Genomic DNA, 12,318 nt, shown 5'->3' with positions numbered 1-12,318 from the left:
TTTTCACCTGAAAACTGCTCCAATAAAATGAGCAGTCATTTTTAGAAGATAATGGAACATGAAGTCAAATGCCACGTACACGATACATACTGCTGCTGAACACCTTCAATGGTTCAGCCATTTTATGCGGACAAGATCATCAAAAAAGTAATTATAAGGAAATACAAGATGTACAGAATCGCTCATCACCAATTGTTTAGTTGGGCAGTTAAACTTTTGGTCACAGAGTGATACTTTGTGTGCATGAAACTCCGAGCCTTCTCTGAACCAGCCTCTTCCAGCCACTCTTTGTAAAGGCTTGTAATTAGAGGATTTTCAAAAGGATCAGCAACCAATACCTGAGAAATGCCATCGAACTTTTAAGTCAGTTTTCCTTGTCCACTTGAATTTCCTTCAAAAAGTAATAATGTGCAGATTATGCACAAAAACCTCCTGTAATATATACACTAAACATATCTATAGGGTCTTATAAATGCAAGAGTAAATATGAGAATTTTGCATCAGGACATGCCGCTATGCTATGTAACACGGACTCTTATAACAGGGCACCGCACCAGCGGTGCACCCATGCAGGTGCGACACTTGGGCACAGCTTTCGTGTCTGGTGAAGTCAACCACACTGAGGTCCATTTCTATCTAAAAGTAGATTCAGTTAACCTTAACCAAGTCCAGTTCTATCTATATTATATATAAATACCTAAATGCACATACACGTAGTGTTAACTTAAAACTGTTAAAAGTTATATATATATATATATATATATATATATACCCTCCTCGCACTCAAGTTTTTTTAAAGTGCCGCATCGCCGCACCTATGTGATATAGCTGTTGTGTTACTGAACTATCAAGTCTGTTCATCAACACAAGATAAATGATGTTATAATTCAGCATTCGAATGAGCAATAAAAAATCAAGACTTCAACAGGTTCCATCACAAAAATCATAAACCCGAAATTCGCTTGTAGGACTTCCCCAAAATGGAAGAACAACAAAGCCATATTAGCCAAAAGGATAAAAGTTCTGGGTATGTTAATCAACAACAGTCACCTAAGTTTTATTAGAACATAGAAATACCTCCAAGTGAGATAAAATTTAGAATGGTTTCACTCTTAAATCAGGCATTGTTTTAATGTGAAGCATGACTGATGATGAATGAAATATAAATGCAAATGTGCTCTAGAGAACTGGAGTCACAATGCGAGAACAAGAGACAAAGTTAGCTTGCTTGTCTAAAATAATACTTACATCTTTCATATATAAACTTTCCAGCAAATGGATGGCCTCCTTCGCAGATTGGCCCTTGTCCGGTTTGATTTGACCACCACCATTTAAACAACCTATATATAAAAAAATGTCAATATGTATGCCTTTATTCTACCATACTCGGGATAAGTTGAATTCCTTCAAAAGAATTTGTAGAAACCTGAAGGACATGCCATGACCTCCACAAAGTGATATTCACATTTCCCCATTTTGATTTTCCTCACAATATTTTGCAGGTTTCGGAATCCATAACAAAGTGCAAACTTTAGCACTGTTCTACCTTCAACCTACAGTAAACAACAGACTCAAGGACATTAAAGGTAGAAAAAGAATAATTAGGACTCCTAGAAAAAATTTGCTTTTCGTCCTAGTCAATATATGGCACCATCTGGTTTGAAATGTATTCTTATGCCTGTTCACTACTTAGGAACACTTTCTTTATGTTTTTTTTATATTTAATTAATCAATATTTACACAAGATCGATATTTACAACAAGGTGTGGTTTTAGACATTTAATTAATCAAGTTGATGAGGGACATGTTAAGGATATCCAACGAGGTTGTTCTAGTCATTTCAACATGAGATGGTTAACCTATGACATACTTGTGATTGGGTTACTTTATATATTCAAAAGTTAAGTAGAAAAACCAAGAGGAAGATATTTCACAAGTAGATCAGATATCATTTGCCTAGAGAAAAGTCGTACATGTTAAAGCACAATATGCAACTTGATAAAGAACATGCATTATAGTCATTCAACATCAGTTGGCTAAACAAGCGCATAACTGTCATTTGGTTATTTTGTTATGGTTTATACTTCATGGTATAAGATGTAATTTTACAATGTTTTAATAAATACAATTTTCTTAGAACTGCCTCTCACTACTGAGAAATAAGCGATCACATACACTACTGCTCTTCTTCCCTCTCCTCTAATCTGCTAAAACAGATATATAGCATGGTTTTACACACATTTTCAAATTGATCATGTTTTGCATCATTAATCTTATTGCTGGTAAGTCTTTATATATCTGATCAATCTTGCTACAAATAGACTTCATCGCTCATTACAATAATCATTGGGAGTACGATTTGTTATCACTTCATTTGTGGTATACACACGTTCAATTAGGTCAAACAAATGTTATAAAATGCATATTGTAACCCATATTATAATTGCCAAAAAGTACTGTACCATAATAGATCGCAATGTATCACAAAATTTGCAAATTTATACTTAAAAAAATAAAAATTTGTTATATAGTGTCATGAAATTAAGTGCTTACTTCCAAAGTTGCTTCTTGGAAATCTGAATTTCTTATAATTTTAAAGTCAAGAGGCCCTTCAATAACCTTCCCGAAGAGTATTTTGGCAGCATGGCAGAATACCGTCTCTGCATATCCGCCAGATCCTCCAGAAACACCATACAAATGCCCTTCATCATCAACATTTGTTAACCTATCAAAAATCAATATAGAAACAGAAAAATTATGTCAAATTTCCTTTACAGAGAATCAAATTAATAAACCAATATTCCTTTATAGATATATCAAATTAATAAATCTTACATTCTATCAAGAGGAGCTTCTTCCAGGGAGTTGAAATTAACACTTCTTTGCTGTAATCAGTCAAAGAAGGAAAACTTGTCAAAATGCAAATATGTCACACACACACACACACACACACATCAACCTGCAAGACAGTAGACAAAATGTGAATGGATGAAAAAGGGCAAGTGACCTGTATAAGGTTCAGAACTTCTCCAGAAGTTAAAACGGAATCTACTTCAGGAATCCTTGGACCTGCAGCCTCCTGATTAGTTTCCCCTTGGCGTTCCACAGAAAAGGTAAAATCATCCCTGACAGCCTCAAGCTTCTTATCATAACAGGGCATCACAGTGACATGATAAACTTCATCTGGTCTACCCAAATTTCAAAGATGTTTTAGAGAGTCAAATATTAACCAGTTAATGCGCCATGAATAACTATAAAATTGAAAAATAACTAGAGAGCAAAATGACAGCAGGATTTACGAATGCAAGTAGTTAAAACCTTCTCAATGTGGATGTTTATCAGGTGACAGAGAAAAACCAACAAATCAATCTAACAAGAATAAGTTTTAGAAATCAAGCTAACAAAATATGAAACTTATTTCATGCAAACAGAGAAACTCGAATGATTACCATGAACAGCTAAAGACATTCTCAACCCTCGATGGTGTATAATGGGACATAACTTTCTAATAGGATGACCCATGACTGATGCGTCTTTGCCCAACAAAAACTGTTAAATGACAAATCCATCAGATCCTAAGTAACAGCCACTAATCAATAATCCACCATGGATTGTGTCCTTAATACATAAAAATTATGATATTTTGACTCGTGAAGTTTTGGTACATTGTGGGTCATCGATCTTTAAGTCATTTGGAAAACCTGTTTGCATGTAGCAAAGACTTCATCCAAGACCAGTTCCCTACTAAACCAACTACGTAAATCACATCCATAGGGTTCGGTCTACAAAAAGAGATCAACAGGTATGAAAAAATTGTGATTCCAGCTCAATGGCATGGTACCTTCAATAGTAGTAAACATTTTCTCTATAGTGTATATGTATTGTTTTTAACAGTTTCTATATCACCAGTACATGTCATATCCAATACCCACACCTGTACCTATGTTACAATAGGTTAGTTACGTTACAGCACCATTTTTTTGCAGTGAGACAGTTACAGTATGTAATTTACAACATTGAGTCAAATATGATAGGTTGAACTGCTAAATTTTGAGAACAGGATTCTTGCAATACTTCCATAGATCAGTTGTCATGTTGCAATTGTAAGATAGGCCAAATTTCTAGATTTCCTGGTTATCAAGTCCTCAAGTATGGAAATAAGAGGATTTTGATGGCTTCAATGCCAAGTCATTAATGCCCCCTAGATCAATCCTCTAATAAGAAACATTAAGCTCTTCCAAAATAATGTGAGTCAGAAGAGATCAATCAAATAAGAATTTCAGTGTCAAGCACATCAGCAGAAAAAGAACAAGATTCATGAATTATGGGCCTCCACATTGTAAGGCTCTACTGATTGGTTCAGAAAGGCCTCATGTAATCTAAGACAAGCACATCAAAATGGTTCAAACGGAATGCTGAAGCTACTATCTGGGATGCCTTGTTATTTGACTACTGGGATTTTAATTTAGGTCCTCCAAGCAATCTTGTCCTTGTATGTTGATGGCAATTGACATGACTAATATGACAAGGTGTCCACATGATACAGAGATATTTTCATAGTGGCTTGAGATCAAAGACCAAGAACCTCTGATATTTCTTGGGGGTAGAGGATGCTATTCTCCCTGTAATTTTTGTTCTATACAGATAAAGCTTGCACAAAACTTGGTTTATGGACTTCACACCTTAAGGAAACTTGTGTCACATATCAACATCTGTTCATCGTTACAAATAATTTCAGATATTAGTTTTTTCTATGCATAACTAGTGTAATCAGATTGCAAGTTTCTCCCTTTATGTTCTAGTCCCAAAGACCAGAAATGAGTTGCAACTAATGAGAACATGGAGCATGATTTTGTATTTCACGCAAACAGTACAAAGATATGCTAATCCATGAAATGAAGGAAAGAAACCCATGTCACAGGGACTCTTTAAAAGGGCCATCACACCGTGGGTGTGGTACCTGATGTGGCAGTGATTAAAATTTGCCGCACCTGGTGCGGTCAAATACCCCTGAGTGCAGTCAAGCAGCACCCAAGGTTATATTTGACCAAAATAGACTCTGTCAACATTGACCGAGTCTATTTTGGTCGTTTTTCAAAAATTTTGGGTTGGGGGTGGCTTTAGGGCACAATCGAGCCACCACCACCCCGACCCCTCCTTCTCCCCCACCCTAACTCCTCATCCCCCTCCCCTCCTCCTCCTCCTCCTCCTCCTCCCCCCTCCTCGACTCCTCCTCCTCCTATTCCGACAATGGCGATGATGAAAGGCCACCTCCCTGACTCCTCCTCTTCTGACAACAGCGAAGAACCCAGATTACTCTCTCTCTCTCTTCTTCTTCCTTCTCCTCCTCCTCCTCCTCCTTGCCCTCTTGTCCTTCTTCTTCCTTCTCCTCCTCCCTTAGCCGCCGCCTCCTGCCTTTCTTCTTCCTTCTCCCTCAGCCTCCTCCTCCTATCTTTCTTCTTTCTCCTCCTCCTCCTCCTCTCTTTCTTCTTCTTCCTTCCTTCTCCTCCTCCCCTTGTTGGCGCAAGGGCCGAACCCAACCCTGTTGGGTTCAACTCCTGGGTGAACCCAAGCTTGGGTTCAACAGAACCTGAACCCAAACCTGAATGAATCCAGGCAGAATCGAACCCAGGCCAATTGGGTTCGGCTATGGTGAAAAATTAGGCCTAGGTTCACTAGAACCAAACCCAAGCTTGGGTTGGGTTCTGAGTTTGGGCATTTTTTTTATGAATTTTATTTAATACAAATTTTATATTTTTGTTTTAAAAACAAAAATGGCGGATAAAAAGAAAGGACTCGCAAACATTATAAAAGGTATTGCATCCTCATCTCTACATGCAAGTTTTGTTGCTAGTGTTCCTGGTAATGGTAGTGGTAGTATTGATTCTCGTTCTTTGGTTGCATCATGTGATAATGGACCACTATAGGCACACATGGAGAAGCTTGAAAAAGCTGAAGGAGGTGGTGGAAATGTGAGATTTCGGTGCTAGCTTTGTGAGGAAAGTTTTGTTGGGTCTTACAAAAGTGTAAAGGGTCATTTGTTAAAAATATTAGGACATGTAATTTCAGGATGTAGAAGAGCTGATGAGACAGTGCAGAGACAATACAAAAAAAATACAAAATGAATATGAGAAGCGGAAGAGAATGATTGATTCTTCTGTAATCAATGTACCCTTTTTAAACCACCAAGAAAATGCATATGGAAGGGCGGTAAAGGAACAATACAAGCACCATTCAATACATATGGAAGGGAAGGGAGGAGATTAATAGAAAAGTAAGGAGGTATTTTTATTCTAGTTCACTTCCATTTAATACAGCTAGAAAACGTTATTTGAATGATCTAATTACTTCATTGACAAATTGTAACTTGAGTGGCTATCTACCTTCAAGTTCAGAAAAACTACGAACGATAATTCTTGAATAAAAGAGAGCAAATGTTGAGAGGTTGCTAGAGATTAAATTTTTTTTATGAAAACAAAATAAAGTTTTTATTGTTTCTGATGAGTAGACGAATATTCAAAGACATCCACTGATTAATTTCATTGTTTCTTGTTGGTCAGTATTCTAAAAAGCAGTTGATACATCTAGGTAATATAAAAATCTTAAGTATTTGAAGGGGTTGTTTATACAAGTAATAAAAGAAGTGGGTGATGAGAAAGTAGTGAAGATCATCACAGACAATACTCCAGTTTCTAAAAGTGCAGCATTGATTTTGGAGAGTAAGAATCCTCATATTTTTTGGACTCTCTATGTAACACACAATTTGAATCTGACCCTCAAGAGCATCTGCAACTCAAAAGAGGATGAAGATTTGTCTGCATATACTCTATATTCATGGATTGAGGAATTAGAAAAAGATGTTAAAAACATTGAAAATTTTATTGTCAACCACCATCATGTTAATACCATATACAATAAGCATTCTGATCTAAAATTGTTGAAACACGTTTTGCATACATCATTGTGATAGTGAAAAGAATTAAAGTCAAGAATGCTTTGATTAACATGGTGACTGATGATAATTGAACATTCTATTGTGTTAATGATGTTGCCAAGGCTCAAGAAATTAAAAAAAATTATTATTGATAATGAGTTTTGGGATATAGTCGTGTAATTGAGTATACACAACCTAATTGGAAAATGCCGAAAAAAGTTGATAAGGATGAGCCCATGCTTCACAAAGTTGATAAAATGTTGGATAATTTGATTGAAAAAAATCAAGTTGTAGTTTTCAACCATATGGAAAAAGATTCTGCACTTGATGATTCAGAATTTTTTAATAATATATATTCAATTTTAGTGAAAAAATGGGATACAAGCAATACTCCTTTGCATTGCATGACATATTCTCTTAATTCCAAATATTATGCAAAAAAATAGGTGTTAGTCGTATCCCTCCAAATTTAGACCCAGAGCTATCAAACCATAAGAATATGTATATGACAAGACTTTATCAAAAACAACATATTATAAAACAAGCCACATAAAAGTTTGATGCAGGCCAAGTTGGAGGAGGAGTGAAAAACAACAACCCACCGTGAATCGGTGTAGCTCCAACTCTTTATTAATCTCAATAAGGTTCAATAATCAATGGGGAAGCAATCAACAGTAAAGAACTGAAAGGAAAAGAAAACATAATGCAAAAATAATAAATGAGGAAACAAGAATGCTGAAAAGAAAAGTGACGGCTGAGCCTTTTTCAATTTCTCTGCCCACGCAACCCTAGGCGTGAGCCTTTTAAAGGCTATTTAGTGGACCCGGGTCGCGGGTCCAGACTTGGATCCGACCCGCGATCCAGGTCATCTTCCATCTGCTGCTGGTTCTGGGACGTGCGAACTCCACCACGCCTGGAGTAGGTGTGCAGGGGTACCTCCCTGTATCGTGGCTCCGTCCCTGTAAGTGGATCATACACGCGAGGTAGCTCATTTGTCCTTTGTGGTAGATCGGGTGGCACGATGGGTCCTGCCCTACATCATTCTCCCCTGGTTGGGAAGAAGTCGGCTCTGACGACTTGTTGTTGCCATAGTAAGCATATAGATCAGCCACGTTGAAAATAGGGGAAATATGCCAATCATCAGGCAGCTCAAGGAGGTAAGCATTCGAACCCAACCGCTGAAGGATCCTAAAAGGGCCATACTTCTTAGGACTTAATTTGCTATAGGTGCCTACAGGAAAACGCTCTGGACGCAGATACACCCAGACGAGTTGACCGACCTGGAAGTGGACATCACGACGACCCTGATCTACGAAAGCTTTGTAGGCCTCGTAGCTTTCAACAAGTTTGGCACGAACTTGTCTGTGAATGTCACGCATATATTCGACGACATCAAAGGCATCCGGAGCTGGAGCTGAGAGATCTGACACAGGGGCTAGGTCAACGACATGGGTGGGTGACCGACCATACACTACTTGGAACGGAGATTTACCAGTAGAATAGTTAATGAAGTTGTTATATGCGAACTCGGCTTAGGGCAATACGAGATCCCAAGTTTTGACATTTTCCCCCACTAGGCTCCGTAACAAATTTCCTAAGGTGCGATTCACAACTTCGGTTTGGCCATCGGTCTGGGGGTGATACGCACTACTGAATTGAAGCTTAGTCTTTAACAGGGCCCATAACGATTTCCAAAAGTGACTCATAAAACGCATGTCACGATCAGAAGTGATTGTGTGGGGTAGACCATGGAAACGGGCAACGTCCTTGAAATAATAGGAGGTGACTAAAGAGGCATCGGTGGTTCGCTTACACGGGACAAAGATAGCCATTTTGGAGAACCGGTCAACAACTACTAAAATTGAATCAACACGACGTGGTGTTCGTGGAAGGCCCACGATAAAATCCATGGATACGTGCTCCCACGGCCGTTCAGGAATGGGTAACGGAGTGTACAGACCACTATTCTGACGATGACCCTTGGACACTTGACACACATGACACCCTTGGATGAACTTGACAACATCTTTGCGCATTTTGGGCCAAAAGTATCGTTCATCTAAGAGAGTGAACGTCGTATCATGCCCGAAATACCCGACTAACCCTCCTTCATGTAATTCAGAAATCAACTGGAGCCTAAGGGAGAAATTGGGCACACATAATTTGTTCCCACGGAAGAGGTAACCATTATGAATACAAAAACGGGGGTCGAGGGTGTGATCTGAAGAGATGCACCCCTCCCAGACTTGGTGAAAATCAGAGTCCGTGGGATATAATTCCTTGCATTGTTCGAAGCCAATGACATGCACTGACATAGTCATCAGAAGGCTGTTCTTCCTACTAAGAGCGTCAGCCACCTTGTTCAGGGTACCAGATTGATGGCGAAGCGAAAAGGTGTACTCTTGCAAGAAGCTGACCCACTTGGCATGACGGGCACTCAACTTCTTTTGACTATTCAGATACTTCAAAGCCTCATGGTCCGTGTACAAAACAAATTCCTTATAAATAAGGTAATGTCGCCAATAACGAAGGGCTTATACCACGACATAAAACTCAACATCGTAAGTGGAGTATTAGCACCTAGCCTGAGTAAGGTTCTCACTAAAGAAGGCAACAAGTTTGTGATTCTGACTCAAGACAACGCCAATCCCCACTTTGAAGGCATCACACTCAACCTCAAAGACTGCACTAAAATCAGGGAGAGCTAAGACAGGAGCACTGGTCATTTTTTCTTTGATGATCGTAAAGGCTTTTCCAGCCGCAGTCGTCCAATGAAAACTAGTACCTTTTAGGCACTGCGTGATGGGGGCCATGAGGGTATTAAAATTTCTCACAAAACGTCGGTAAAAAGTGGCTAACCCGTGGAAGCTACGGATCTCTCCTATAGTCTTTGGGGTAGGCCAATCGACAATCGCGCGGACTTTTGCGGGGTCGGCCTTGACGCCATCAGATGACACAATAAAGCCTAAGAACACGACAATGGACGTCATAAACTCACACTTCTTTGCATTGGCATACAATTTTTCCCTCCTCAAAATACCTAAAACTTGACGCAGGTGATTCAAATGATCGGACAATGACGAACTATAAATCAAAATATCATCAAAGTAGACAACAACAAACTTCCCAATACACGGACGCAAGACTTGGGTCATCATGTTCATGAAGGTACTTGGGGCATTAGATAACCCAAACGGCATGACTAACCACTCGTACAATCCATCACGTGTCTTGAATGTCGTTTTCCATTCGTCCCCTTCTCGTATACGAATCTGGTGATACCCACTTTTTAGATCTATCTTAGAGAAAATGGAGGCACCAGATAACATATCAAACATATCATCCAAACGAGGAATGGGAAAACGGTATTTGACTGTGATGCGATTGATCGCGCGGCTATCGACACACATGCGCATGGACCCATCTTTCTTAGGAGTGAGTAAGGCGGGCACTGCACAAGGGCTAACACTCTCGCGAATGAAACCCTTTTGCAGTAATTCCCGAACCTGTCTTAATAACTCGGTGTGCTCGGAGGGGTTCATGCGATATGCAGGAAGGTTGGGTAGGCTCGACCCTGACACAAAGTCAATGGCATGCTGAACTACCATTGTCGAAGGTAATCCATCAGGTAGGTCATCCGGCATAATGTCGCGGAACTCCTCTAGAAGAGGGGCAACGTCCGCGGGAATGGACACTGACGAACTCATCACGGGCTTTGCCACCAGGGCATAACAATAGCCATCTTCCTGACAATGATTCAAGAAAAGCCGGTACGAGAGGCCTGCTAGGCGGGGAACTCGCTCAAGTTTGTCCACGATGGGAAAGCCGGTCTTCTTGATAGGTAGAAGGACTATCTTATGACCATTAAAGATAAAAGAGTATGTGTTCTTGCGGCCATCGTGAGTTGTCTGGCGATCAAACTGCCTGGGACGACCCAAAAGAATGTGACACGCGTGCATAGGGGCTACATCACACCACACCTCACCATAGTAGTGTTCCCCCATGGAAAACCGAACTAGGCATCGCTGAGTGATGGGAACCTCGTTTCCTTTCTTGAACCAGGCCATCTTATAGGGTTGGGACAACTTCTCGGTGTTGAGTTTCAAGGTAGAAACCACACTCTCAGACACCATGTTCTCGCATGCTCCGGTGTCAATGATGACATCACAAGCGTGACCCTCACAGTTGCACCAGGTCCTGAAAATGTTATTCCTTAACCATTTCGATGGGGCCGATTCGCGGGGTGTGGTCAACACATGACGGATGGACAACAAACTTTCGACGTTACCGTCGAACTCTATAACTCCCCTCTCATCTTCGTCTTCAACTAATGACTTGTCGTCACTATCACTCTCACTTGCGGATGCAGACTCTACAATTCCTTCAACAAGATGGGTGTTCCTGCTCACGGTGGGACACTTGGACGCGACATGCCCTAACTCTTGACATCTAAAACAACGAAGGGTCGACTCACTAGGTTTGGCTTTGGACCGGGTGTGGAAAGCTGGGCCTGACTGGTCAGGTTTGCTAAGGTCTGCTCTAGGCTTTGAATCACTAGGGAAGCTTGCTCCCCTGGTTGAGAAACCCGACTTAGGTCGACTGGTGGGTTCACTACGGGACGTCCTATATTCTTGCCTCCGCTTCAGCTTGTCCTCGATGTTCATGGCGTAACTGTTGGCCTGATCTAATGTCTAACTGTAACACAACTAAAATCATCAGAGATAGCAGGGCGGAGACCCGAAATGTACCTCGTGACTTGCTGACGAGCTGTTTCCTCGATCTGCACACGCAGAGAAAGACGATGGAACTCCGCGATGTACTCTGCTACAGTTCAGGAGCCTTGGCGCAGGGTCAGGTATTCCTTGTAGGCTCGCTCGGCATGATCCGAAGGCACGAATTTTGATTGCATCAAGCTTTGCATTTCCTCCCACGACTGTACGCGCTCTAAACCCTGCCCGCTCCCTCGATCGTTGTAGCTCCACCCACCATGTCTGTGCTAGGCCTCTCAATCGCGTAGACGCTAGCGAGACACGACGATGTTCAGCGACAGTGTGATAGTCGAAGAAGAATTGCACTCATAAGACCAGTCGAAAAATTGCTCCGCGTCGAATCGCCCCGCGAACTCCGGAAGATCCAGTTTCACGCCATAAGTGGAGGAGTGGTTTGGTGCTCTCTGTTGTCGCGGCTCCACCATTCCTAAAGGATGCTCGTTCCAGAAAATGTCGTCGTCCCATACTGCTTCATTGTCCGTAGTGCGGTACTGCTCGCCGGGATGCTGGTGTTGTCGAACTCGCCCGATGGGGGGTCGACGGTCAGGGCGCGTCGGTTCCTGCTGACATTGGCTCGGTCTGGTTTGCCCGTGGGCGGGCACCATCTGCGGCCGA

The 12,318-nt window shown here is 41.0% G+C and overlaps 1 protein-coding gene across 2 annotated transcripts in view; it reads right to left on the bottom strand.

The window, feature by feature from the left end:
* NAR1 (ferredoxin hydrogenase) overlaps positions 1-12,318 on the bottom strand; it is a 48,177-nt gene continuing 35,859 nt past the window's right edge. For both annotated transcript variants that reach the window (XM_089982038.1, XM_089982111.1), the window contains exons 6-11: positions 3,008-3,188; positions 2,836-2,885; positions 2,554-2,725; positions 1,427-1,553; positions 1,249-1,340; positions 1-338 (exon numbers count right to left, since the gene is read on the bottom strand). In XM_089982038.1, coding sequence (XP_089838164.1) covers positions 186-338; positions 1,249-1,340; positions 1,427-1,553; positions 2,554-2,725; positions 2,836-2,885; positions 3,008-3,188 — 775 coding nt within the window. In that variant the 3' untranslated portion in view covers positions 1-185. The remainder of the gene's footprint in view (positions 339-1,248; positions 1,341-1,426; positions 1,554-2,553; positions 2,726-2,835; positions 2,886-3,007; positions 3,189-12,318) is intronic.

Source organism: Nuphar pumila, chromosome 1 (genome assembly GCF_984573655.1).
Source record: "Nuphar pumila chromosome 1, dmNupPumi1.hap1.1, whole genome shotgun sequence".
Classification (NCBI taxonomy): domain Eukaryota; kingdom Viridiplantae; phylum Streptophyta; class Magnoliopsida; order Nymphaeales; family Nymphaeaceae; genus Nuphar; species Nuphar pumila.
Note: the sequence above shows the minus strand (reverse complement) of the source record. Positions and strands in the feature narration are given on the sequence as shown.